This window comes from Pyrgilauda ruficollis, unplaced genomic scaffold (assembly GCF_017590135.1).
Source record: "Pyrgilauda ruficollis isolate IOZ18807 unplaced genomic scaffold, ASM1759013v1 scaffold116, whole genome shotgun sequence".
Classification (NCBI taxonomy): Eukaryota; Metazoa; Chordata; class Aves; order Passeriformes; family Passeridae; genus Pyrgilauda; species Pyrgilauda ruficollis.
This window is the reverse complement of record NW_024509877.1, coordinates 1,055,006-1,078,807: the sequence shown is the minus strand read 5'-3', so window position 1 is coordinate 1,078,807 and position 23,802 is coordinate 1,055,006. Positions and strand designations below refer to the sequence as shown.

General features: G+C 35.0%; 1 protein-coding gene across 1 annotated transcript in view; it reads right to left on the bottom strand.

The window, feature by feature from the left end:
* The window catches only part of PTPN3 (protein tyrosine phosphatase non-receptor type 3), a 117,052-nt gene that overhangs the window by 5,060 nt on the left and 88,190 nt on the right, over positions 1–23,802 (bottom strand). Inside the window, exons 15-24 of the mRNA XM_041483168.1 lie at positions 21,053–21,251; positions 19,997–20,074; positions 18,933–18,989; positions 14,554–14,710; positions 12,687–12,853; positions 9,993–10,083; positions 9,683–9,744; positions 8,718–8,864; positions 6,491–6,619; positions 351–496 (exon numbers count right to left, since the gene is read on the bottom strand). Of these exons, the coding sequence (XP_041339102.1) occupies positions 351–496; positions 6,491–6,619; positions 8,718–8,864; positions 9,683–9,744; positions 9,993–10,083; positions 12,687–12,853; positions 14,554–14,710; positions 18,933–18,989; positions 19,997–20,074; positions 21,053–21,251 (1,233 nt within the window). The remainder of the gene's footprint in view (positions 1–350; positions 497–6,490; positions 6,620–8,717; positions 8,865–9,682; positions 9,745–9,992; positions 10,084–12,686; positions 12,854–14,553; positions 14,711–18,932; positions 18,990–19,996; positions 20,075–21,052; positions 21,252–23,802) is intronic.

Sequence of the window (23,802 nt, the reverse complement as noted above, 5' to 3'; positions counted from 1 at the left end):
CAGGTTTGATATTTTTGTCTTAAAAAAGGTAAGATCTAATTAACTGCTTTTATGACACACACATTTGAACAGCAGGAAAAGGATTTTAGCAGTACCATTCAAAATGAGATTACAACAGTTGTAGAGGATAAAAATCAGAAAACAAACTAAATTGCAGATTGTCAGATCTGTGATAATTACGTGACTAAGCCATTTCACAGAAAGGTTGCAGGAGAAAGGGAGAGAAAGTAAACTCATCCTTTAGATATAACATCAGTAATTCCATCATCAGCAGTAAATGCTCATATTGCACAGTTTAACATTTTCATCTCATTCAAGGATCTATTGTCAGAGTTTTAAAACACAAGTACCTGCAGTGAACAAGAACTGGCTCATTCTTTACTCTCTTTGGCCTCATAAATGTCACAAATTCCAAGAAGTCCATGGAGTCATCAGGAACGCCATGATCAGGCCAAGCTACGTACTGAAGATGGGTGACGGTGTGCTGTTGTTCTGTCTAAAATACAGTCAAGTTTTAAAAAAATGGCCAGTGTTATGACTCCTGTATTAATGTTTACCAGATACAAATAATATTTTTCACAACAAGTGTTTTCTGCAGACGCAATAAGAGGTAGATGGTGTAGAGAATGTTTGTGATTTTAAAATTCAGTGTGAAATATGGACATGTAATTCTTGGAAAAATTCATAAGGCACAACATTTTCTAAATAAATTAGATATCAAGTTTAACTTATGTGATCTAAACCTTTTAATTATTTTGATTTATTGACTGTTGACCTATTATACTTTGACATAATTGATTCACCTGAGTTAAAATGCTATAAGACATAAACATAACAGTACTACACAATAGTTTAGAACTGGTTGGAAGAAATAACTGAGAACAGCAAAACTACTGAGAACAAAAGCAATATAGCAGGGATTTAGGGGCTATACAGTCTATTGTAAATACGTCTGCGCACACTTACAGATTCAGGTATAATTTAGTTGCCTACAACACTTGTTAAATCTGGTTTCTGTTAGAAAACAGTATATATACATACATATCATTCATATATACAAGCTTATTATACATATATGAACGACATCTGTATGATCCACAGGAGAATACTTTTCTGTATAGAAGCAGTATAATTAGTTAAAAAGATTCTGTTGTACAAAGAATTATATTTTTTTAAATTTTTGAATTATATGTAAAACCCCTCAAGTTTCACAGAAATTCTTTCAGTTTAGCTCTTTGTTAATTTTGATTATGAAATCACTCAATCACCTCTGCATTCAGATGGAGCTGAACTGATATGTTACAGATATAACTAAAGGTTAGGGTGGGAAGGAAAAGACCTAAGATGCTCATGAGCTCTGAAGCATCAAGCAGTGAGGATGTCAATCTTCACAAACTGAGACAAGTCTTCACAGTCCTTTATTCTTTCCACACATTTTGCAATAGTTAAGCTGTTACCTGCATTTAATTTATGTCCTATATCAGACTTAACATTTGGCACCCTTCTGAAATAAAACTCTCCTATATAACTGGATTAGTCAATAAAAGCTGGCCTTTCCCTAGTGGTCCACACAGGAACGTTTTTGTGACGCTAGTGACTTCAAAAGGTTTTTCCCCTTTTCTCTTATGTACACAACTGCTGAAATATGGGACCTGTTTTGAATATCTTCAGCTGCTTGTTTTCCTCTCCCACTTGAGGATGTTCCACTCCCAGGGAACAGGCTAGTAGGACACAAAAGATGGAATAAGTACTACCTATGTAGTAAGTAGAGTCTTAGGAAATACATTTATTCTGCAGTCAAAGCAAGTGCAGAAATTTACAATTGCCCACAGGGACAAAAAGAAAAATGACACAGCTCATAATTTGCTTCTTAAAAGCAAAGCCTGAGCATTCAACAATTAAAAGGTACAGAATAAGGCCTACATGGACAAGGTAATTTAACGTTAATGACCAAGCTCATAGTAATAAAAATTACATGGGGATCCACCATCCATGTCATCAAAAGATGCACAATGACCAGGATCTCTGCATGGAAAAGCATGCATGGCCTTTTGCTACCCAGCTCTACTGAGCAGGAAAAGTTGACCTTGATCAAATGATTACCATTCACATTTTTCTGAAATGCCACAGATTAAAAAAAAAATACAAAAATGTGTCTAGAAAATGTCATTAAAAAGTCCTCCTTTGAAAATCTGCACTTGCTCAATCAGAACCTCTTCAAAAGGGAAATGAGATAAAGCAGCAATTACATGTAACAGTTTGAGCTGATTCTCTTAAATCAGAGATGTTTGAATTACAGCATCCTAGTGAAACAAAGACTTGATTAATTTGAAAATTATCCAAGACTGAATATCCAGTTGCTTTCCATATACTTCAAGAACTTAAAGCTACACAACATGGATAAGAGCCAGTGGCATACCTGAGAAACCCTGACAATGATCTGTAGAAGCAAGAAGTCATTTTACAAGCTTAGAACAAAGGAAAGAGCTGACTTAATTTTTGCTTATCAGTACTTCAGGCTCAAATAGAGTGAACTGCATTTAGCCAAATAGTTTACAGACATTAGGTACAGAAAGTATGTTACACAAGACCTACTCAGAGTAAGAATACACTGAGAACATGCACTTTAGTCCTCACAGCTGCTAGTTTTGGTGTAAGCATCTTCAATTTCGGTTATGTGCCCTAATCATCCTTAGAGACCATTATAGGTGTTTGTTAATTATTCCAGGTATGCCTCAAGCCTCAGTGCAGCCTTCCAACTATTTGTGCTTTAACATGATCAGTTTTGGTTCTTTTGTTGAGCTTTTCTGAGATGATTCAAAATGCTGAAACTTGACTGTTCTGCTTTCCACTTGCTTTCCAAAATGCACAAGTATTTAAAACACTTTATGTTTTATTAGCAATTTAAACCTAATGTAAATAGTAAATATATTTGTATATGTTAGAATTAGTTTTTCTATGTCTGAGTTTTTATCTCTGTTGCAGAAAATGTCAAAGCAGTACTCTGATGAAGTCCAGATTTTTGAAGTTATTTTTAGCAGGGTTTTTGGCTTTTTTTAAAACATATTACCTTCAAGTCTAGTGAAACTCAGTTTTTAAATACAGAAAAAGTCAGCCAAACAACACCCCACATGGAAATAACTTACATTAAAAACCATCACAGCTGCTAAAATCTAGCACTTCTACATGAAAAAAATGCTAGAATTGTAGTTACTGGTTCCATAGCTAGCCCTACAGTACATGTTCTGTTAGCAATACTTATTTTTAAACACTATTCCTCTCACATCTTGCTCCTTTATAAAAACCTGATAATGGAAAATAAGAGGTAACTTATTATATTCAAGTTTTGCTTATATATAACTTCTCATATTCAAGTTTTTAATCAAACCACTATTCTCTGCAACTCAGTTTAAATATTTTCCACAATTTTTTCTTTTAGCACTGAGGTTTTCAATGACAGTCATCCTACTGACTGATAAATGTATAATTTTTCTTCATGAAAATCTGGCTTTATTAGTCCTGTTTTATGAGTCTTAGAGAAAGTGTGACAGCAACAGCTGCTTATGGCTTGGTTGCTATTTTTGCTTAACTTGACCTTGTACACTTTGCTATTCCAAAATTATCGATTTTTTTTTTGCATTAATGTGGATTAATTTCAATTGAATTAATGTATTTGCTATTTCTCCAAATCAGTTTAAAAATTATGGATTAAAAAAAATTAGCCCAAACAACAGACTCCCGTGACACTTCAGTAATTTGCCCAGTTTACTGCCAGCCCTTTGGCCAACATTTAGCTTCTTCATGGCATTGATCCACATTTACTTAGTAAGGAGCTACAGAGGTGTAAGACATCACCAGCTCTTTGCTATTGTGCTTCTTCGCTGTCATTACAGCAAAGCTGTTCAGCAAAAAAACCTCTAACAAAACTATGTACTTGTCCTTACCCCTCCTGGGCAAATCCAAGACATCTAACTGCAGAAGCAGCTTCATTGTCATTAGCTAACATCCTAGGTTTTGCTCAGAAGCACATGATCTTTTCCAACGAGTCTGTCATTGGGGCTGAAATTCCTGACAAAGAGTACGGCTGTCACAGGTAGTGATTCAAATACACTTGCAATACAGCTGTACTGTCAAGACCTTCAGCCACAAAAATATCCAGTCTTCATCCTTCTGCAGTTTGCAGCCTTGATCATTATAATTACATCAAAAGGCAAACTTCCTTGTTTCATTCTTCTTAAATGACAGACTCTCCCTCATTAATAAAAGATTTGTGTGCTCTTCAGAAAATCAACACACAGAATCATAATAACCATATAGAAAGTAGGAAATTTAAACTTGAAATGTCAACCTTAATTCTTAATTATGTTAAAAACTAAGCAATTGATTTTGCATTTCAATGTTTCAGTTAATCTCCTTTTTCACAGAAGTTATAATCTTCAATAATGGGACAAAAAAAAAAATCACAATGTAGAACTACATGAACCCTGAAATGGTCTTTTTATCTTCTAAGCAGGAAAAGGTAAGCTCCTTGTCACTGAGCTTCACAAACATACCTTGAAAGCTGAGTCTGAATGATCTGGGTAAAGCCCACTTTCTAAAGAGTAGATACTCTAGCAAGTGGCATTTGTCATTTCTTGGACAACTGTTTACACATGATGTGATGTTCACACATTATGTTATGCTGCTGTACACACTTGCCATCACATTTCTCACTTACTTTTGTTATTTGGTTCTTTATGTTTCAAAACCAGTGAGATTTAATGGCCAATCATATACTGCAAGGCATTTATCTCAAAAGAAACAATGAAAATTTGTTTCAGGCCTCTTATGCTATTCTGTCAAGGATCATAAAGAAACACGTATCTCAATTTGCAAAACAGTGCACTGTGGATTAACTCTGCACTCTCACTACATGATTTCTTTCCTTTGGTCTGTTTGTTCTGGTCCCCAAAGTGCTCTGAAGCTTTTTTTAAAAAATAAAAAGCCTCAACCAACCCCAAAAACCCCCAAACTTAGTGCTACCATATAGCTTTCAATCTTGGTCTTAGAAAGAAAAGGCAGAAAATAAACCTTTCTTCATTTAAAGAGATTTAGAAAGGTTACAAATAAATAATTTGAGTAAAAACGACTAAAACTTTGGGTTTATATAGTTGCAAGGCTACTTTTATGAGGATAATTTCTTCTGTGCTGACATTCAGGTTTATTACTTACAGAGTAATTGGCCAAAATACAGAAACAAATACCATGCTGCTCCCTGATGGGAGGTTTCTCATATCTAGAAACAGAAGTAGTGTAAACTGTCTTAACTGAAAAACCTTTAAGTACTGACATCTGACATCTCACGTGTTTATGACTGCAAAGGAAAGCTTAATCACATTAAAGCAAATTTGGATGCACTGTCAAGTGAGAGAATATCAACTTACAAATGTATGAGAGTAAAGGATTGATCATCACACTGTAAGAACATGGATTAAATATTATATTTTAAAACAGATATTGCCTTTTCATTGCCTACTACTTACTATTACTACTAGCAATTCTGGTAACAGTAAAAGCAGCTTAACTATACAGAAGTTTAAAAGACTGACTAAAAGTTAGCCTTTGGTCAGTATACAGTGATTTCTTACACATCTTATGATAGCATAAATCCTTCATCTTTGTAGAAAATACCTATGACCATGGAATTTGGGAAAAGAGGGAAGAAGGGAAGAAGGGAAACGTATAAGAAATGCAGGTCAACTCAGAAACAAAAACCAAACTTCAACCCCTACAATTCAGGTTGTGGGAAATCCAGATGTGACCTGAACACAGACGTCACAATACAAGATAATATGCTGTGTTTTACCTTCTCTTTGCTTTCTAACTCCCTAGACATTAGCATGGAAGTATTAGAGGTTATGGAATAAAAGTATTCTTTATAAATTGAACACATTTCAATTGAGATGCATATGGACTTTTTTCTTTTTAAAAATCTGACTAAAGACAATGTAAAGGAACGGGTGAGATTCTGCATCTTCTCTCAAAACAACTTTGTTATGCTTCACTTCTTTATTAGCTGTTCTACCTGCATGTGCTATTAACAAAGTGACCCATATTTCATCCTTGAAAGAGCAGAGTTACTTAAGAAAAGAACTCTCTTTATAAATCAACGTACTTATGAAGAGTCAGTGATTGCAAAACTGTTTAAAGAAAAGCACTAAACTTCCTTATGATGCTTATTGCAGTACCTGTACAGCATAATGTATCATAGAACTTCAGAAAGTGTGTCTTTGAAGAAGCTCTAAAGAAATAATTATACTATGTTGATCCATATAATAATCACATATTCTATTTTTAAAAATGTATGAGTCTGTGTGTATACAGACACACATCATATCCACACACAGCGATATACACATATACATTGCCAAAAACACAGTCTTTATTTACCCAATCTATAAATGTGTTCATTCAGCTTGTCTGGGGATAATTAAAGGCAATGAGCATTTACCTCAACATTGGTAATGACCATTTCTCTGACAACATAAGCAATTGTGCAGTCTTCAGAGTGGCACCTGACACGGAAGCAGCCATATTCCATTACATCTGGTGGATCAGGCCAATACTGATGACATTTGGTCTGTAAGTGAAATTAGGCACATGTCAAGACTGTTGTTTATCAGCCCCTCCATTTCCAGCCTTCCCTCTTGTGTTGTCGTTCAGGGAATTCAAGGAGTGGTACAAAATCTGTTTTAGTTTGCTGGTTAAACTTTTTCTAAATTGAAAAATAACAGGACAAAATAGGCTAAGTTCTCCATAAACTTCTGTTTTAGTGATTTATAATAAATATCCAGGTAAATTGGATGCGTGATACCTTGCTGTTTGTCTGTAATTGCAAGAATGACTTCTCAAGGCATAATGTGGGAGAATAAAGATGCATTTATTCTGTCTTAAAAAAAGAAGTGCAGGGGTTAAATGTCAAACTAACTTTAGCCATCTAATAACAGGTTACAGCAAAGGCAAAGCCACACTTTTATTCAAAGTGAACAACGGAAGGACAAGAGAGGACCGTAAAGAAGCTATAAGGGAAATTCTGACTAGATGTTGGCAAAAAAAATCCACAAAGAAGGACAAGCACAGAAACAAAAAGCCCTATGAGAATGTGGAATCTCCACCTGTGGAAATTATTAAAATTTTGAAGTGACACTGCAACCTGCACAAAGTTCAAAGTTGTTTTAGAATGTAACTTTTAAACTGATAGAGTAACACGAGCTGGAATTTTTGGAAAATTAAAATTTCTTGATTTTATCTTTAATAGAGCTCAATTTTCACAGGTTTCAAATCCAAATTATAACTATTATGCCTGAAAGTTTTACGGTGGTAATTTATCTTAACTACTTTCCCCTTCAAATTTAAGCCAAAATAATGTATTCATTTCTGAAAAAAATGAACATTACTGAGGAGGAAAAAAAAATCCTATCATACAAATCTTAATACCATGAAAGAGATAGTCTGGAATGTAAAACCTCCAGGGACTAGGAAAATGTTTGGCATTTGCCACTGGGGATATTCTTGACAAGAGTATACATCTTTTTCTATGCCTGCAAGTTCACCCACAAAGTGGGCAAATCTAAATAACTTCTGAAAGCAAACAGAACTCATAAATGTGTTTGGTGTGCAAAGGTACCAGCAGGATGATTAGAAGCTATCAACAATTGCCTTGAAGTTTCCAACTAACTGTATGAACTCCAGACTATTATTCATCTGTGTTCCTCCTCAATACAAAGAAATTAATATACCAATACAATCAAAAGATGAAGGGAGCATCTCTGTGTCAGGTGATGCTCAATAATGTCGGCTTCTATGAGCAGCTACATAATGTGACTGTGGTTAAAACCTGATTGTTGCTTAACTCCACTTCCTTATATCTCAATATTTATGCTGTTTAAGACCTAAAAAAAATACTCACTTCCTTGCTTTCTAAAAACACTGGGTTTTGACTGGGATGCCAGATAAATTTGATAATGTAGGACAGATCACATATGAAATACAGATAAAGGCTACAGTGAAGGCATACAGGAGTCACCACCTTTTCCACCTCTTAAAAAATCCAATTGTTGAGTTTTCAGCTTCTAAAATTTTAAAACCAATACCTTCCCATTTAATCTAAAAACTTAATCTTTAAAACTACAAAAGACAAATTAAATCAAAACACATCAGATTTTCACTGTGCTGTTCCAAAATTCAAGGAGAGACAGAATTTATCCAAACATAATTAAAATAATTATCAGAGCAATTCTAGGAAGGAACCTGAGATGTAAATAAAAAGCAAGCTCAAGTCTGACCACTAGTAAATATCACAGACTCCTTTTTACAGCTAGACTACAAGGTTTGCCCAACCCACTCAATGCTTCCAGACATTTTCTGAATCTTTTGGAGAGAAACTGCCACATGGAGGCCAATGCTCATGGAGAAAAACAACAGCATGTGGTACCTGTCTGATCAGCACAAGAGTGAATGCAGTGATTTCTCTTTTTTAGACAGCTGGTTTGTTTGCAAAGCAGCATAGCAAAAAGCAAATTGAGGATTATCTGCTCTAAGTAATTCAGAAAGCCTGTCCCTCAGAAGAATAATTCAACAGATTAAGTTGGCCTCCTTTAGGGTTATTTAACCATAACAATGGAAAAAAGTTCAAAGGTACAGTACATTTTTAGCATACAAAGGACCTGAGCACTTACCCGTCCTCGTTCAGTGAGTGTTGTTAGCATGATGATCAGTGATAATTTGTGATCCCAGACTACTTGCCAGAAGTGTGCACATGTGTGTGGAAGAGGCCCCTGAGTAGCAATGTACCGGTTCACAATGCCAGCAGAAGGAATTTCCATCTGCAGAGGGAAAGAGAAACTCTATGATAAGTTTGCTCTCACCGCTTTTTGCATTTCATTCAAGTAAGAAGATTTGAGGGAAGATTAAGGCAAAAAGCTAAGTAAAAAGACAATCAAGATTACAATTTGTTTTGTGAAAAACTTTTACATCACTAATTTAGAACAGATGTAAAGCACAAATTCTATAGTCCTTCATGCTGAACTATGAGAGAAGATTAATAGTGAAAATGTACTTGAAAACTTGAAACTGCAAACTTTCTAAATTTTCTTTAACATTTAGTAAGGAATGACAGCAGGGTATATACACCAAAGGTACAGCAAAAGCTGTTTATTGCCTGATACTAAACACAGGAAGTCAATAATTGACTCTGTGATTAAGGTGCTTTCTGACAGAAATATATACACATTTTCCCCCTTTTTTCCCTGACTCCCAGCCTACACTTGATTGATTAAGGAAATCAAGGCTCTAGTTTATTTTCTGGATCCTTCATAGCATAGCTATTAGGTATAAGTGGTTCTAGAACAAAAAAGGCTTAGTTTTACAGATACAACCTCAGCATTTGAAGCATATGGAAAAATAAAACAATTTTTACTGGTTAAAGACTCTGCACATATCACTACATGGTAGCACCCACTGTGTCTTAGGATGGTCACCTGTTTCACAACAGACACTGTTTTTTAGGTTATGAAATTTTATATCTTTCACATTTATGAATCCACCAAATTAAAACAAAATATCCTTATTCTCTAAAAAAGCCAAAATTTTTCTGCTTTAGTAATATAGAAAGTGAGTAAATGCAGGTCTCTGTATGACTTACATTCACGTAATTTGCATTAATGTAATCTTCATCTCCTTGCAATATTATCCTTGTGGCGTCATCTGCACACACACAAGAAAGAGGGAATAAAATTAGCAATTAAGAGACATACTTCCCCTCTATTAAGTTAAAAAAAAACCCTGAGGACTTGCAGAAACACAAACAGCAGAGTACAAACAGAATAAATTACCTTTTACAAAATAAAATGACCAATTACATGACTTCAATTATATAATGAAATCTTTAATCAGCAAGTTCAATATAGCAGCTTTAAAAAGCAAAATAGGCAGAAACTGTACTTTAGACTCACAAGGTAGAACATCTTTGTATCTATTCTTGTCCATATTCTGAGGTACCTTTGCACATGTAACAGCCAATCCTGGTTTCTTTCTATAGAGTTGCTGCAAAGTAGAATGAAAAATTATAGGATTTTAGGGGATGTGTTTATGCCATACACACACTAATTACATTCACACAAAAATGCACAGACTGAAAAAAATTCCATATTTTCTTCAAACTTTTTCCTGTCCGTCTGCAAAATTCACTTGAGAGGTGTTTGTATTTAACATGACAAGAATTTCTGTTATTGCTAGCCCATCAGGACAGCTAGAAGAATTTCTGGGAAAAAAGCAAAAACAGCATGTGAGCACCATTGATATAAACCACTGCTCTGCAAGTTTGCCTTTTGCTTTTAAAACTGCAGACCAGAAGGACAACAGTGGTTGAGGGTGGAACAAGGGAGCAGTGAATGGTATCAGAACAAAAAAATAGCTGCAGACTTATTCTCTGGAATCAACTATAACACAAAAATTTCAGAAAAGTTTATGTATCCATTTCAATCCTGCAAGTACCTAAAAAACCACAACTTCAATGTATCACAATCTCTTAACATGTGACTTTGCTTTTGGGTTAACCCCTATGTTGCAGACTTTATCTGGAGTAAATGGGCATATGAAATGGGGTATATATAATGTGTGTATAACCAAAATTTTGAAGCTGGTGTAAGGTTAATGGCTGGACTCTATTATCTTGGAGGTCTTTTCAAGCCCTAATAACTTTTGCTTCTATGTACATCAAAAAAGACCAAAAAAAAGGCACAGAGGGGAAACAACAGCATCAAAACCAAACAAACCCACAAGAACTGTAATTATATAACTATAACTTTTGTGTATTAAATATACATGAAAGCACCTTACAACTGAGTTATTAAACTTGGCTGTGCCAGAGTTTTATATCCTTCACTGAACACTTACCAAAGAGTTCATTATATATGAACTCACATGTTGAATGAAGATTTTGAATATTGTTCTATATACAAAATGGAATGAAACAAATAGGAGGCTAAAATCCCCTACTTTCTGGTGAAGAGAGAAAGAGCAATATGCAAAAATATTTATTCTGCTGAGATTTGCTGGACCTTAAAACTCTGTATTCAAAGCTCACTGCACTTTTCAACTTATACAACATAAACAAGCCATATGAGAATAGAGTAATATATGTAAAGGAAAAGCTTCTATCTGTTATAAGTCAAGCCCCCCTTTACTAGATCCAGGTTGCAATTTATGCCTTTTTTAGGAAGACAAGAAAGAATAATTTTAAGTCAAGTAACCATTCTTGAGCTTCACTGTTGCCTGGCAAACTATCACTTGCTATTGACAGACTTCTTAAATTCTGACTAAATGGAGGAAGTTATTCTGGAAAAATTTGATTATTCACAGTCTACTGGCTAATTATTTACTATTTTACTAAAGTGAATGAAGAGTTTGAGTCACCAAAGCTGATAAGGAGACACTGGCATTGCCTCTGCTTCTGAAGATCACTAAACAACAAACTCAAAGCAAGAAGACCACTAAGATGTACCCTAGTTTATTAGATTTCAAAAAGCTTTTGCACTTTTTCTGTAAAATCCTTTTATAAATAGTGCCATAAAAATGATAAAATATAGGATCAAATATCCTATGAATATCATAGCACCATATATCAGAATATAATAAAGGATCAAATATCCTATGAAGTTCACTACAGGAAATTTGTGTACAAATTTAGTCAATAAATTTGACAATTAGGAAGATATTGAAAGGTCAGTTCGCATTTTTGAGCTATTCCTTCAATAGCCAACAGATTCATTGTAATTGCTACATTGTATCCAGTACTGTGGATTTTGGAAAGCAGTTATGAACCACTGTCTACAATTCCTTAAAACCAGGGGAATTTTAATTCTCAGAAATCATAGAAAGAAAGGAATCTTCATAAAAAGAGTGGTTATGCAATAAACAACACCACAGCTCTTCAGCAGTTACCATTAAATTTTCCAGCTTAAAAAAAAACAGTGAAGGAAAAAAATATCAAAAGGAGAAAGAAATTTTATTGTTGCTCTACAAGTTTTCAGTGACAGAAGGGGTTACTCCAGAACTCAATGCCAATTTTATAAATCATAATAAACTAAGGTTTATTCAGACCTATTACAAATGTTTGAATCTACAACAGTAAAGCAAGCACAAACATACATACTGCACTGCATTGCCACTAGAGAAGCAAATGAATTATCCTTTGGAATTTCTTACACTAACTCTGAAGAAACTAATTTAATAAAATACAAAATATTTTATTAGCTAGTTTTCTCTGACCTTCCTTGCTAACATATTGAAGAACATAGAAAAGGAAACAAAGTACAAGACTGACCACTTTCAAAATCCCACTACTCTACCTAATTAAACAACTGCAAAAAAATACCAATTTAGTGAACTTGGGGTACTTGAGCCAGAAACATATTAATTTAAATACATTTTTCTCAGCAGATGGTATTTTGTGTAAGACTTAAAACTCATTCTTCCCTATTCTAAGTAGTGAAGTATGAAACTGATGGGTAAGTGAAATTGTTGCTCTCTTGAGATAAGATTGAACACGAACAATGAGATTTGCAACTAATTACAGCCCCTCCATTACTCACTGGTTACAGCTGTTGTTCTACACTAACAGCATCACAGATCTGAGTATTACCTACCTCAAACTGAATAAGGACAGTCCCACTTTCCAGCCCTCTTCTTAGCTGCTCCATAGACTCCTCCAGTGTATCACCACCATATTCAGAACAGACAGGAAGAATAGATTCTGGCAGAGTGTGGGAATCAGCTTCATCTTCTGATATGGGATCCACAAACTGTTTGACTACTGAAAGATGTGTATGGAGTTATAATCCATTACATAGAGCATTAATGTGTTTTTAGCAGATATAAAAATTTACCAGCTTGAAAAAAGAACAAAGGTTTGCAAAACCTCAGAAAAGCAAATAGCAACACATTTAATCACATTTCTTTTTGTATTATATTACTGTAGAAATTGTAAAGAGTATAATGTCCCTAAGACCTTTCTGAAAGAAAAACTCCAAATGCCTGTTTATGAAGGCAAAGAACTTGAATTCCTAGCACAAGGAGGTTTTTGCAACCTTTTCTTACCTAATGAACTGCTAAATAGACTAATGAAACACAACATCCACCATGGTAAAAAAACAAGGAAGTTTTACCTAAAGAAGTGTAGATCATAATTAGTGGAATATTTCTACAAGACACTTCTATCAGTTTGGACCTCCAACAGCAAAACAAAGGCAAAAATCCCTTCATCACACTCCTTTGCCATTAGAGAAGACAAAGAATTATCTTTTGCAATTTCTTATGCTAACACTGAAGAAACGAACTAAAGTTAAAAAGAATTATTAGTCCATTTTCTACAACATTCCTTGCTATTGAAGACATGACAAACATTAAGAAAGTAATCTGCATAGATGTTTTGTCCTTATGAAATGTACTGTATCACCAGACATGTCCAGCTGTGGTTATCCTCTTCAGTGATGGGAACACATCATACCTGCCAAACTTCAGAGAATGAGGAGCTGGTTATGCTCATGCCTACAAAAAATGACTGCTATGGGGCCACAGGTCATCTTTAGATAAAAGCAGATTTCTCTTATCTGCAAGTTGGAAGGGGACTAGAAAATTAAGGGAAAACTAAATGCTGCATAAAGCCAGTGGAAAACAAAATAAAGAGCCCATCTGTCTTCTTAGAAACACAAGAAGTTTCAAATAATGCCAATGTTACAGAAGTACATATCACTTAGGCTGTTTCATTCCCTCTTATTTCCTAGTAATGCCTAATCCCTTCAGATTTTTATGTCTTCATGCAATCAGAAACTCTGTGTAATTGTGTGTGCTAATGTCTTACCATACCTTTTAAGGAAAGCAAATAACAAATTAACAGTTTGACATCATCTGATGGGGGATCGGGATCTACAGGTGTTTAAATATGGAGCAAGCAATGTCAAGCTGGATGAATTTTCCATTTTTAAACAGGTTTAAGACCCTGCATATTTCAAAGATTGTCTCCTCTTTGCAGGCAGCAGTTATGCAAGCAACCAGCACAAGTTTATCTCAGTATTGTCACAAAATGTCTACTGCAAGAATGCAGTGAGGAGCAGCTTATTTGATTGTTTCATCACATAATTGTGCAGGGCAACAGCCCATGAGTTTTTGCGAATCTGCAGTTGGGGGGGCTTTAAAATTATGCTTTATTTACAAAAAATACCAACACCCCACGTCACTAAAAATTTTTTTTCAAGGGACTATTTATTCACATAGATTTTTAGAACAAAAAATAAGAAGAAATTCTAACTTGCAAGACTCTTTGTAGCAGTGGTAAGAACCTACATAGTTTCAACTACTTGTACTACTAATTCAAATTTAGTGAAATCTACTCTTTGCACAAACCTATTCCAAGAGCACTGAGAACATGTTTATGCAAACAGAAGAGAGTACACCACCAAGCATAAGAGCAACAGTCTCAAAAACATTAGAAGTGAATAAAATTAGCCCAGTTACCTTTCCTCCTGACCAAAAGTGCAAGCTCTCTTGTGTGAGATTCTCTGCTGGCTTTTATGAACATGACCACCTGGTCATGCGTGTGCTCTGAGATATCTCGGCCATTAATTAATACTATCTGATCACCTTCATTCAGCTTTGGAATGCATTTATCAGCCTGTTTCAAGACCAAAGAAACATATTAATGTCATCACAACCAGTTGTGCAAGCAGGAACATATCAGGATATTAAGTACATCATGTAAGCAAAGTCTTCACCATTCTCCTGACAATGTTTCATATTCTGTATCAGAGGTTCTGTCAAAGGTTTCAGCTCTAAAGCTCTCATGCTTCAAAGCCTCTCCCTGACAATAAGGAACAAACAATTCAAACAACATATTGATAGCTTTAAAAGGCATTCACATTAATCAAACAGCCATCATCAGATTGCTCTCAAAGATCTGTATTTCAGACTCCAAGCCTCAACAACCTCTGAATTTCTGGATGAAGTGTTTTGGGCACATGAGATAATCCAGCTCACTTTTTATGCAGTGAATACTAAGAAGTCCAAACACAATTTTCACTAACATGATTTAAGTAACATGACATTCCCCAGGCATGGACTTTTTAAATTTCAAAGAAATCCACACACATTTTATGTCTTTGTTACTTTGTAGAGTCTTTAGATTTAGAATAACTGCTGGACTCCAGGGTTTGTTTGGCTTTTTTTCTGCCACAGTTCTCTGTATGCTTAGCCCTATGTCGAGCACAAAGCAATTAAAGCTAGGGCCAGAATATGATGATGATTCTACAAGGAGGTCTAAGGGATTAGAGCAACTCTTGCATGAAGGAAGACTTAGAGAGCTGGGAGTATTTAGCCTAGAGAAGAAAAGGCTCAAGGGGATTTTGCAATGTACATAAATACTTAAAGGGAAGACTTAAAGTCTTAAAATACTTAAAGGAAAGAGAGGAAGAAGCCAAACTCTCAGCGGTGCTCAGTGACAGGATAAGAGGCAAAGAGCTCAAAATGAAACACAGGAGGCTCCATTCAAGCATCAGGAAACAGTTCTACTGCTGTGGTGACAGAGCACTCCAACATGTTGCCCAGAGATATTGTGGTCTCCCACCTCAGAGCCCTCAAAAGCCATCTGGATATGGTCCTGGGCAATTGACTCTAGGTGATTCTTGAGCAGAGGGGATTGGACAAGAGGACCTCCAGGTCCCTTCCAACTTTCTGTGCTTCTCTAATAAGGATATGCAGGATTCTACAATCTTTGAGTGTCAAGTAATGTAACAATTTTTTCATCATTACTATCCTAATCTTTATTTTGTTTAGGAAGTCTCCAGCTACACAAGTGATATATAAATACTTAATTTCATTTATTGTATGAATGAGACATAGATCTTTACTGTTTTTATTTTTTCATAGGTGTTCCCTGTATTTCCTTCATAGCCAGCACAGGTTCCCTGAGCTTTATTCATCCAATATCATTAGCCCTACCAAACAACCATTACCAATCCCCTGTGAACAAGATATTAAAATTGAATCCAATCCCGATTATGTCCTGCACCAATGGCTCCTAATATATTGATATTACCAACTAGTAAATAAGAGATGGAAAGAAGAAATTATAACCAAAAAAAAAAATCAACAAGATGAAAAATGCAGAATTAAAAAAATAGAGGCAAGAATATTAGGAAAATAAATTTAGAGTCATTTGTAACAGCAAACAAAGTTAAAGAAAAATTAAGACCTGTCTTAGTGCCAAAAAACAGATAAAGAAGAGAAAGAAGCAAGAGAGAAGAAAGATGCATGCAAGAGGAAAAAAATACCACGCAGAAAAGCTGATATAAAAATTTAAAGAAGGAATAGTTTCCCCCAACTTCTTCCATAGAAATAAGGAAAGAAGATAATGAAGGATAGGGAAGATTGACAACGATTCATAAAAAATGTAAACAGAAAAAGAATGGGAATTAGGAACAGCCATGATGTTCTTCAACACTGATTTAATTAGGTATTCACAGGTCACTAAGAACACCCTTGCCATATTTTGTACAATTTACAAAGGCAAGACTAAAGACTGTAACTATGAATGACTAATTTAATCACTCTTAAATATTGTTAAGTTTTTCTCTCTGAAATATAAATATTTGAAAAGATAGGTGATAAAAAGACCATATCAGGTCAGTCTAGGAGAGTCAAGATGTCAACAAGAACTGGGAAGGAATGGTTTTGGATCTCCTATATTTGCCTATAATTTACATTTCTCAACTGGCTGCTATTAGTCTTTACTACAGATGGAGACTAATATCTTTGCTCAAACAAACTTTCTTAATCATGTGGTATGTTAATGCATCAGCTTTCTTATTTGAATCATCTGACTATATAAAATATATCTCAAAGGAGAATTAATTCCTCCTATGCAAGCATAATTTATAGATTTTTCAGAGTCCAAGCTTTTCCAGGCAATTTCTTATGTCAAAGGCTATTCTGCCCTATTGATACACCCAATGTGTCATTTTATGCTAATCACCTGCTATTGCTCCAAGGAGCATGCATGTTCTTTTTCCATTAAAAGTTCTATTAAATGAAACTACAATGACCTCTTTAGCACCTGAAAGCATTAATACTGCTTGTGAAAAAATCTGTATAGAACTTTAATTTTAAAAAAAAACCCTAACCAAACAGATGCAATAAATGGTTGTTCCTTCACGAAAATGTTAACACTGCTATTCTCCAAAAATAAGTATATTATTTTCCTCTTGCTATAATATGACATGATTTCCTTAACACTGCTACTGAGTATTATATATTGGATAGCTGTTTCCAATTCTTTTTCTGCAATCCTGGTAACTTGCTCACTTGGCGGTTTACTAGGCTAGAGAGATAATTGGTCACTCTTGTCCATGTCTATGACACCAAAGGGAGACACTTAATGAAGTGTTTAAAGTTGGAAGTCCGACCCTTTTTCAATCCAAGAGAAAAAAATACAGATCAATACATTCCAGAAGATCAGCCAAATCTGCCAAAAGAAATGACTGCCTCTGGAGAAACATCTTTCATTCTCTGATTGCAGAATGAGCCTATTTGCCCTATATAATTTCAGAATCTCAAATCACCCTTAGAATATTTGCTAGGTTGACCATGAAATGTCTTAGGAACTGTTTTATTTTCAATTCCTAGATGTAAGTTATAATTATAATTTCCTACCAAACATTTTTTCAAATAATTATTATAGTTCATAAAGGAGTGCTATGAAATGTGTAAGTCAGACCAAAAATAATAAATGTGACAAAAAAATAACTTCTCAAGCAATCTGTTTCAGCTGGATTAGCATCATGACATTTAGATATAAGTCCTGTGACTGCTTATCAAATTTCAGAAGAGTCAGAAGATTCAGAGTGCATTGTATTTTTAGGATTAAGTCAGTAATATTTCCTAACAGGTCTGCACTGAATTTATTTTATGAGAGTTAGGAAATATAGTTTGGAAAAAAGGCAAGTGAAATATTTGATATACCATTTGTCCTCACAAATTTATGTAAAAATTATTTAGAAAAAAAGTTAAAAAAGATTTTACGTTCCTATTATTATTTCACAATTCAACAGAACTCAATGACTCTGCTGATTCTTATAAACATTTCACCTAGTCTATAAATATTTCCATAAGCAAAAAGTCTATGGCAAAATAGGAACAGAGCAAATATATGCTCCCTTTTTATGCTCCCTCTCTCCTGCCAAGTACTCTCCCATCCTATAAATAATTTTAGCCCTAAGGATTTCCTCAGCCTATTGTGGCTAGCTTAGTCATTAACAATAGCTTTTTTCCCCAGGTATTTGTCCTGCCCTGACCACACACAAAATTATTTTAACCACATATCCTTTGTCAAGGAGTTTCACAGGTCTACTATCTTCTGCACAAAGAACTACTTCACCAAACATGAAGAACCTGACCTTCACAAACTTAATTCTCAATTTAGTAGTCCATATTTCTGCTGGAATTCCTTTTTCAGTGCTCCTAATCTTGCAGATCCCTACTACATCTCCTTCAAACCAGCTATTTTTTCTAGGGGGCAGGGGCCCAAATTACTTACTTCTTCAGTAAATGATGTTCCTTTTCCCCAGTTCTTGCCCCTCTTCAAGCATTTTCCAGTTCAGGATGCACTTTTTGAGATGACAGGAGAACACAAATATACTTTCTACTTATATATGGTTTGACAAACTTTTCCAGATCTTTTAATCTTTGGTTTAAGAAATCACTGGTTAAACAAATTCCTAACGAGAACAGTTCTGCTGCTATCTCATACTGGCTACAGGCGTCCAAATTTCTATGCGTACAGACCTTTGAGATTTGGAAGGGGTAGCAATGGAAGGGATTAAAAACCTCAAGAATTTACTTACAGGTGATCCTGGAGTTATTCTTGATACCAGCAGCGGCATTTTCTGATCTACTCCACCCTAGAGGAATGTCAAGTAAATAGCAACCAGAAATTTATCATTAAGCATAAGCAGCGTTTAAAAGAATTAATTGCTTATTTTCTTTTTAAATATATACATATATATATATTTTTTTTTTTTTTATGCTGTGTCATCATGGACAGGGTTGGCAGGATTGGATTTTCATCAGTAAACGGGGAATTATGGGGTAGGATGTGGATGTGGTGTCCTTAAATGTACCAATTTCCAGTAAACTAGACTGGGTGTCTCTTTCAGGCCATACATTTTAACAGGCATAAACAGATAAAATGGAACATTTTTTGTAACCCTGTGCTTGAAGCAAGCCCAATTCTACATTTGAAATTCCAAGGCAGCCAGTTTTCTTAGATTTTGTAACAAATGTGCAAGGAATCTGGTAGGATCAAAGTTCCAGACAACCATACTCCTTCAGTCTCTTTACATCACCAATAAACAGCCAAGGAGAAATGACCAAACTCTACTCTAATTTTGATATTATGGCAAACTTATAATACTCTGCTTAAATGGAATTTCAGTGAGGGAATGTAAAACATTTACAATAGTCAATTATCAATACTAATTTAAATTTTCTTCACAAATTAGTTTTCAAATTTTCAATATGATTTCTAATGGCTATAATTAAATGGAACACACAAATTATTTTATTTTTTTTTTATAATACAGAGGTCAAATTTTCCAAAAGTCAATGCCTTAAATTAGGTTTTTGAGTTAATATTTAAGCAGCCAAATAGGCAGTGTGCCTTGGATATGTGCTATGCCCATAATATATGCAACTGAAAACCAGAGAACTATTAGAGGCTTATTTCTGTAAGCGTTGCTTTAGCACTTAAGGATTAGGCTGCCACTTCTAAAAACTCTCAGTCCATAGGATATTCCTGTAAAATAGACTGCTTTCTCCAAATCGTTATACTAAAAAAATTTTTTAAATTATTAAGTAAAAACATCTTATCCATAAAGCATCTGAAAATAATTAAAAGACAGCTGTTTACCTTTAGATTAAATCCAAACTTCCCTTCTTCATCTGGTATGATACGCACCAAAAGTAAATCTCCCTCAATTAGGTCATTCTGCAATATATAGAAAAAGAAAGAAAATATTCTGAAAGAATATTTTAGAAGAAAATATCAGCAAATTAGAAAACAGTGCATCCAAATTTAGAAGTGCTGAACAAAAATACTCTATGTAAATCCACCTTTGAAATAGGAAGAGGATATGGTTGTAGAATATACCTATGGTAGTAACCTTTTAAATAGCAAAGATAACAACATACATCTCAGCAAACGTTTTCTGGTTGCTCTGTCCTAACAGTGCTACTCTCAGCTTACCTTCCCAATTGATAAATCCTATTGGAGTTACAACCGGTTGTCATTAAAAGCTTAGGTGCAACATATGAATAGAAATTATTCTACTCCAAGAACTGTGAAGTTACAATTTTTTCCTTGACTTTTCCCCTTTAAACAGGTTTTTTTTTTTTTAATGCAACAGATCCACAAGGCAGAATTAAGAAGTGTCAGCAGCTGACAGACATGTTGGAAATGACAGAACTATTCTAACTAATTTTAATCAGTTGTTTTAATTAATTGTAAGTTCCCACTTTTAGCCAGAACCCCTCTGGAACAGGCTGGGGAAGAATGATCCATGACCATAATGTTAGCAGGGAGCAGCTGCTCTCCAGCCATGTCAGAACTCAAAAGGATGATGTTTAGCCATCCCTAAGAGATGCCTGGGATAAAGCAGAGCTGTTTCTGCTTTTCAGACAGATAGCAACTTTTCCCTTGGAAGAAACAAGATTTAATCGTGTAAGGATTTCTACTCCACTAGGAACTTTCCCTGAAACTTCTAGAACGCTGGACACTTTGGAAACCAATGCACTTGTTAAGCTCGTCTATCACATAACCTTGGATAAAGGTGAGTAGCAACATGAGATCTACTCTCATTACTACATAAAATATGTCCATCCTGAAATACAGCCACCACTTTGCACATTCTCAAACTGCAGCTCGAAGTCACACTCACTGCTAGCTCTGACACGCAAGTGCACGCACCTTATCGCAGTAGTACTGACTGGAGTCTTCCGTCGAGCTGCTTTTCGTAACGTTGTCATACGTTTCTAGGAACTGCTTATCCACCCCTTCCGATGGGTAAGAGCCAGAAATGTTGCCAACTCCATTGGGAGACCGAGCCAAGGCTTTAGGTGAGAGACGGGTCAGAGAGCACCGTGTCGGACTGTTTCCCAACACGTTCCTTTATTTTGAAAGGATAAATATTATAAAGGCACTGTTATCCAGATTTTTAAAAGAAAATATTTAAAAAGAGCAAGTTCTAAGAGTTAAAAGATTTAACACCACTTCTTAGTAGAAGTGCAGGGAAACAGGATTGGTGTGTGATCTAAGCCTATCATTTGATCAGTGAATATCCAGAAAAATGTTCAAAAATTCTGGAACAGCAAAACCATTTTAAGCACATTATTTGGATGTTAGCAGTGAAAGGCACTGTTGCAGTGGTACAGGAATTCACAGTAACACACGGAGAGGACTGAGCCGCAAGGAAAAGGCACTTCAGTTGCCAATTTTATCCATGAAAAATATTTTGCTGTGATTCCACTATCATTCCTGAAAAACATGTAGTTTTTTTTAAAGACACCTCCATCTTACAAATGCCATGTCAACCTTATCCCTGTGGGAGAAGACAGTTTGCAGAAAAGCCGGGTAAACTGTCAGAGAAATAGGAAATTAAGTGACAATGAAAGGTTTAATTGCAGTTAAAAGTATTGTGTTTTTGAGGTAGTTATAGCCACACAAAAGGACTCAGAACTAACTTAGGGTACAGATCTGGCATTCAAGAACTCTAGCATTCAATGATAACAAAAGTCAGTAACAAAAACCCTCAAATCTGGGAACTGGCCAAGTTGCCTGATGGTTCTCCAGGAGTTCCCAAACATTCATTTAGCTACATTCCCTCTCATGTAAAGGGTGACATGCAGACCTCTCATAAAACCAATCCCCTTCTTTAATTCCACCAAACTCATGGATAACATACAGACTAACTGCTCCATCCTTATAACCACCTAATATGAAGATATCTGCCTTGGGGAAAGCTCAAAGTACAGCAACATCACATTTTGACAGTGTTAAAGAAGTACATGTCTTGCCAAGTAAACCTTGGCATTAAAATCTGTAAATTCAAACATTTATTTCTGCTTTGGTATTTGTCGATATATGTGAGCTTTTTTGAGCCGTTTCCAGCAGCCATTTTGAGCTGTCAATGAAGAAGTAATTCTACACTCCAAGGAGTGTAGCTTTTAACATACAGGACCTGTATTGCAACAAACTTTGATATTGCAGCCACTTGTTTTTTGGCCTGTGAAAATCTGATCACAACAAACGCAAATGTCCTGAAAGATGCCATCAAGGAAATGTATTCTTGCCATAATACCTCGGACTTTCAGTTAGACCATGTGTACTTGGCAATGGCAATGAGGTGTTTCATGCAGTATTTTCAATTACTACAGAAAGTGGCACTTTCTGAATGCATTAAAAGTTTCAGAATGCTTTGAAGTAGTGAATATAATTACACTGTCAAAATTCAAGTTTTATTTGATAGCTTCCAAGACTTTTCATGATTCTGATGAAGTCAATGTTAAGCAAGAAGGAACTCTGTGTATGTAAATACATCCTAATAATTTTTTCAGAACACAGTCAAAAAAAACCATTTCACTTACAAACTGAAATTACAACCAATGTAATGATTTTTTAATGTAGAAAAGAAATCTAACAATACCAGAAAAATATTATTTCAGTCAGTGTCATCTGGCACTATATAAAGAGTCACCACATAAAATTACCAGTGGATTTTTGTGTCATTAAACTTTTGTAACAGCTTCTAATCAACGTTTTTTGTTAATAGTGATGAGAGATTACAACTTAAAACTTTGCAAATCCTAAGCCCAAAACTTTACAATCATAATTGATTTATACATTTATTTATGTCTTTTAATCATACAAAAACACTACTTTGAAAAGTCAGTTGAAGTTATATATTTCATCATTTATCTTAAAGAGATGGAAAAAAGCATAAAGAAAACTCACTTTGGTGATTCTTGTTCAGATGACCTGGTAAAAAAACCACAAACACAAAAACAACATTAAATGAACATAAGTTCAATCTTCAAGAAAACAAAAACTAAACTCCAATTAAAAAAAAAAAGGCTGCATAAAAGCCAAATGTTGTGCTTATAATAAATTAAAGAATACTTAACCCTATGGTGAAAGCCTAAATCAGATAACTAGGGTGTTTATGAGACACTCAGCAAAAATCCCAGAGCAGCTCTGATCACTCACTTCTACTTTTGATAGAAGCCCAATACAGGCAGCACACATCTGCTACTGCAACTCAAACTATGCAGGAGTTTACACAGGCAATCACTTAGCCCGACACACTACAACATTTCAGAAAGTTTTAGGTGTGGATTACAGTGACTACAGATGTCACCGATTCTATTTTGTAAAAGTTAAAATGTGGCAAGATCTTTATGTTTAGGTAGCCAGAAATGAGTGCAGGTGGCTTCAGAAGCTTGACATTTCCAATGCTTATTCTCATGAAGTAAGAGCAGAGAAGGTGTTGACAGAAAACTTGGAGACCAAGCATAATGAAAGTAGAAGTGGTTATAGCAATGAGGACAATCTAGAATGGAAATCAAAATTTGCACTGCACAGCATTTTCCAATGCATTCAATTAACGTCATCAAAAATCACCTCAAACAGCAAGCTAAGTGATATGGCATAAATTAAAATAA